Source organism: Synchiropus splendidus, chromosome 4 (assembly GCF_027744825.2).
Source record: "Synchiropus splendidus isolate RoL2022-P1 chromosome 4, RoL_Sspl_1.0, whole genome shotgun sequence".
NCBI lineage: Eukaryota > Metazoa > Chordata > Actinopteri > Syngnathiformes > Callionymidae > Synchiropus > Synchiropus splendidus.
The window spans coordinates 20,672,146-20,677,627 of NC_071337.1; the positions used below are offsets into that span (position 1 = coordinate 20,672,146).

Here is a 5,482-nt window from a genome sequence, read left to right on the forward strand (position 1 = left end):
AAGTAAATTAATGACCAGATGTGTTTTTATTCTGCATACTTCCACTTTGTGTCAGTACACTTTACTACGGATAGTTTTACTACTGCAGAAATAAGAGGAAGATGAAAAAGAATGATGAGTAAATCAGTGTTATGACTACTAGTCGGTGTTGTATTTGAGCAGCAGGGGGCGCAGTGCTGCCAACAAAAGCGAGGTCACCTGAGGAGAAACCGGTTCGGCTGCTTTCATTTAAAACTGCGCAGGTCATGTCTGACACACAGCAATCATGTCGACTTAAAATTAATGAGGAGTACACGAACTCACACTTAAAAGAGGTTGCACCTCGATTTCTTTTTGTGGTTCAGCATTATCCACCAGATTCAGACTTTAGTACATTTGTTTCATTTGCTAAAGGACAGTGTAAAAATAAGGCATTCACCAACATCTTAATTTTCATACATATAGTTTCCAACTTCTGTAGCCCTTTTTGTGGCATCCAATTTCATATTCAGGAGGAATTCTGGTCAGCTCAATCAAATATGATAATTTACTTTCCACTTTACTCTTATTAGATTAGATTATTGATTAGATTACATGGTCTTTATTGTTGAAAGAATACGACACAACATTAGAAAGTTGTGTCATTTCTATACCATACATCAAGACAGTTTCCATGACTGTCCTATGAAGAGTCCCTTGGACTCTTGCTGATCATTTTGCAATGCTTTATATTTCAGGTGGATTTTCAGCATCCATACAAATATTAATGACAGGGTTTCATCCTGCCTTTTACAACTGCTACTACAAATACACTTTACATATTTGTGTTCCTTTCATCCTGTTTTTATTTCTACTATTGTTATGACTATTACTGTGATAACTGTCTTTAGTTTGCTGTTAAATATCTCTGAGAACATGAAGTTAGTTGTAACATCAGTGAGATGCTCTTCAACTGTTCCCTCACTTGTACCTCTTTCTTTCTTGTTCTGTGATGCTCTTTGACACCTGAATTCTCACCAGCATACTATAATGATCTACTAAAGGCATTATCTCTCTATTACTTCAATGTTTGAACATTCAAATGTAATTCCTAACACACATCCATATTATGCAGTAATTGGTGGGTAGTACGGTGGCCTGGAAGTGCAAAAGCACATTTACAAACTCTGAAACAAATTTACAGACTTCAGAAACTAATTCACGAACTTTGAAGTCTGTAAATTTGTTTCAGAGTTTGTAAATGTGTTTTGAACTTCCAGGCCACCGTAGTACGCTGCTGTGAGCGCTTGAATCCTTCCAACTGAACTGTCAGTAGAGTGACAACAGCTATATATAAAACTCGAATTGTCTGTTTCTGGCTTTACCATTGTGAAACACACCGACACAACATAGACAAAGTGGTGACTAGAACACCACAAACAGTGCTCTACTGCAGCGGTCATGTGAATCATGCCAAGTGGCACCTTCGTGTGGCGTCTTTCACAATTGCAGCAGGGTTTTGGGGAGGGAGACTGCTTTTAGACAGGCTTTAGTTCGTCGCTTGAATATCGATATTTCGGTGCATAACTGGTGGCGAGTACATTGTCTTGGCTCGGTGGCCGAGGCAGGGTGCAGATGTAGAGCCACCATGCACTAGGGAGTAGCAAGTGTGTCATTTGGGGGCTCTCTGTTATGGCTCGGAACACGGTGCAGTGATGTGTAACTTACAGGAGTTAAGGTGCGGAGCAAGGTACAATATTCGATAATTCACAACAATAAAACCAGAACAGAAAGCGTCCCCGAACCGGGAGAAACAAAGTAAAGTCTAAATGTCCAAAATCAAAGCATCACCAACCCGGGAGAAGTCCATAAACAAGAATAAGAGTCCAACAGAAAGCGTCACCTGACCGGGAGAATCAAGGCAGAAATCGATCAAACCGAGAGGAAACACAATGAACAGAAGTGGTAAATCACAGAACAAACTGGGAAGCACGCGGAAACAGAAGAACAAAACACAAACTCAGGCACCAGGGTTTCCGAAAGAGTAATCAAAATAAGCAAAGAGCGAATAAACAAGTCAATGCACGAGAACTAGCCAGAGTCAATTTACCACAAGAGACAAATGAAGTCGATCTGACACACGTTGCTGGAGTCCAGGTGCTTATTTGTACAAAAGACAGAAAGAGTCATTTAATAATTTAATAAATGTTCTTTTCCGAACATTCACACAGTTCACAAAGTGCTATACAGGTAGAACAGCATCGAATATTTGGACTTGCTTGATGGATAATATCTCAGTGATGTATAACCATGTTAAACTTGATAGGATATTTCATAAAAGCATAAAATACTTCATAAAGTATATAAATGTGAGTTTTACCAGAGTTTCAAGGGTGGAGATTGAAGTTGGGTTTGGGATCTCTTCTGTCAGGCTGTTCCACAGTTGAGGAGCCCTGACAAAAAAGGCTGTGTCGCCTGTATATTGAAAACTAGACTTAAGGACAACTTGCAGAGACCTGCAGGATCTGGCTCGTAGGGGCTCAGGAATTCTACAATGTAGTAAGGGACCAGGCCAAGACAAGCTTTAAAAGTTGTCAATGGAATCTCAACATAGATTCTGTAGTGGACAGGAGCCAGTGCAGAGAGGCTAAAACAGGAATGATGTGCGGCCGACTGTTAGAAGCTTTGCTGCTAAGTTCTGCAACCAGCTGGAGGCGTGACAGAAGCACGGTCTCTGTGCGGCATCCAGATCTAAAAGACCTTAGCAAAGAACGAAAGTTTAGAGATGGGTGTGAAGTTACTGACATCATTATAGTCATACATGAAAGTTAAAGTCGCCTAGCATGAGTATTTTCTCAAAATATGAAGTGAAAAGTGACATGATCTCAGAAATCTCTGAGCTAGGTTTTGGTCGTCTGTAAATGGCGAGGACCAGAGTGCATGTGGTCCTCTGGTAAGTGACACAAAACAAGAATGTAGTAAAACTACTAGCAAGTTCAACTGCATGTAGACCCAATACCTGGAAGCATGACATAGGTGTTAGAGCTTCAGTAAACAGCGAAAAATAGTTTCTTTGTTTTTTTGTTGACCTTTTGCACACAGACAAGATGCCATTTGCCGTATCTCTGACTTCATCTCAAGCCAGGCGTCAACATGGAGCAGGTCTCTGAGAAGCTCTTCAAGTACAAAAACTTCAATTTTCTTGCAGGCCTCACGACAGCAGAGTACATCGATGGGCTGCAGAACTTTGAGATAAGGGACAGTGACATATATCTGGTGACGTATCCAAAATCAGGTAAGATCTTAGGTTGTTTTCTCCCTCTACAGAGGCTGGATGATGTTTGTGTTGTCACCCAGGAACAATCTGGACTCAGCAGATCATAATCTCAATCCTCAACTTCGATGGTGAGAAAAAAGAATATCCCAACAACTCTGAAGAGATGCCATGGCTGGAGTACTTGGCAAATTGTCAACATCTCTGCCTGCGTCCATCACCGAGGCTCTTCAGCTCTCACCTGACGCCAGTTTTCATGCCACCAGGGCTGAAGGAGAAGAAGGCAAAGGTCAGAGCTCAAAACAATGCATTATTCTGACCACAGAAAGGAAAAAAAAATATCTCAAATTGATGAATTTTGTGCAAAGAAGTTCAGTTATTTTTATGTTTGTATATTTACTTGATAAATATTTGAAATGGTGCATGTAATAAAAAGATTGTGATAGCCATACGCAGAAATAAATAGTCATATGAAACACCTTTTGATATCAAGAAATATATCGCCTAAACATTTAATCTGTTTTTACATTTGTGAAAATATTACATTCTCTTAATATATTTTTTGTCCTCAAAATATGTTGCTCAGTAACAGTACATTTTCGTATTTTAGTTACATCTCAATAATGATAAATATACTTGTTTTTTTGTGACATGTGTCTTTACATTCGATTTTCTTTTATATTTGTTGTCTTTTTGCATCAGATCATTTACGTGATGCGAAACCCAAAGGACGCTGTTGTGTCCTTTTACCACTTCGGCAAAATCGTCAGCTACCTGGAAACGCCTCAGAGCTTTGATCTATTCTTGGAGGACTTCTTACAAGGAAATGGTGAGAACTTGTTCTTTCATCTCAATCTGATTCTGGAGCCTGTTCAAGTTGTGAGACCCAGGTTGGTTCTGCTCATGAGCAGATTGGTTATTGCAGCTATCTACACTGGAAAGAATGGACAGTGGGGATAATCAACAGGTCACAGCAGCCAATGACAAAGCAACAAAGTCCCTGACACATATCAAAGACATTAAACATATACAACAAACAAGTGAAGTCACAAGCTGTCAAATAACACAAGACAAATACCCATAGTATATAGACAAATCTCATGATCGGTTGTCGTCCCGGACTTCGAACAAATCGGAGTTTGAACAAAAATTTTGAGATTTTTTTGCTTCTGATTTCGAACGAAAATCCAGAACACGAACACCCCCGAAAAAAGCCGGAAAAAACATCACGCGCGCGGACCGATCAGCTGACCCACAACAACAAACAAATGATGCAGTTGATAATGATGAGGAGTGTACACCACAGGATCGCAGTGATGAACAGGGTCTCCAGACTCAAAGGTGTTATGGTCCATATTTAATCCAGTATTTTACAATAAAATAAACAAGACAAAAAACTTACAAAAGAAAACAATGAAGCACAAAAAAACTCATTGAAGACAGGAGCAGCTGAAACAGGCTGACACACGTTGCAGCGCCTTTAATGTCTTGATCAGCGATTGATAAACAATAACTTGATAAATTTAGGAAAAGTAAAAAGACCAGAATTTTTGGTTATGTTAGTCCAGGTGTGGTGGCCTTCCTGGCTCTGATGTTCCCACCGCTGTGTAGCCACTGCTGAATGCTTTAAAGTGAGGTAGTCAAAACAAAAACCAAAAGACCCAACAAACCAAGTGACTCTTACGTACATATTAAATTTCTCATCGCTGATTTGACAGTGTTCTGCTCATCCTGGTTCGGCCACATCAGAGCTTGGCAACAGGAGAAGGACAACTACAATATCCTGATGTTGAGCTATGAGGACATGGTGTTGGTAAGAGGTGGTCTCTCGACACTATGATGGACATGCATCTGTCCCAGTGAAGCAGGACTCTTCTGGTTCTACTCTAGGATCTGGAAGCAGCTGTGAGGAAGATCTGCAAGTTTCTGGGGAGGAACCTGAGTGATGCTCAGATCCAACAGGTCGTCCACAAGTCCACGTTTAAGAACATGAAGGAAGATGAACGAGCCAACTACAAGTTTATTACTAAAGGGAAGAAAGGTGGCGACTTCATGCGAAAAGGTAGCATTGAAACACAGCAGCTGTATGATTCCCATGACTCCCATATCAGGAGTCAACCTATAATCCGATGTGTTGCAGGTAAAATCGGCGACTGGAAGAACACTTTCACTGTGGCCCAGAGTGAGCGAGTCGATCGTCTACTTCAGGAACGACTCAGTGACGTGCCACTGAAGATCATCTGGGAGTGA

The 5,482-nt window shown here is 40.6% G+C and overlaps 1 protein-coding gene across 1 annotated transcript; it reads left to right on the plus strand.

Annotated features, from left to right (window-relative positions):
• The first annotated feature begins 3,111 nt into the window (after positions 1-3,111).
• On the plus strand, positions 3,112-5,482 carry LOC128757762 (amine sulfotransferase-like). Its single transcript, XM_053863282.1, has 6 exons — positions 3,112-3,253; positions 3,316-3,521; positions 3,935-4,061; positions 4,951-5,045; positions 5,123-5,294; positions 5,373-5,482. Exons 1-6 carry the CDS (start codon positions 3,112-3,114, stop codon positions 5,480-5,482), a joined length of 852 nt encoding a protein of 283 aa, XP_053719257.1.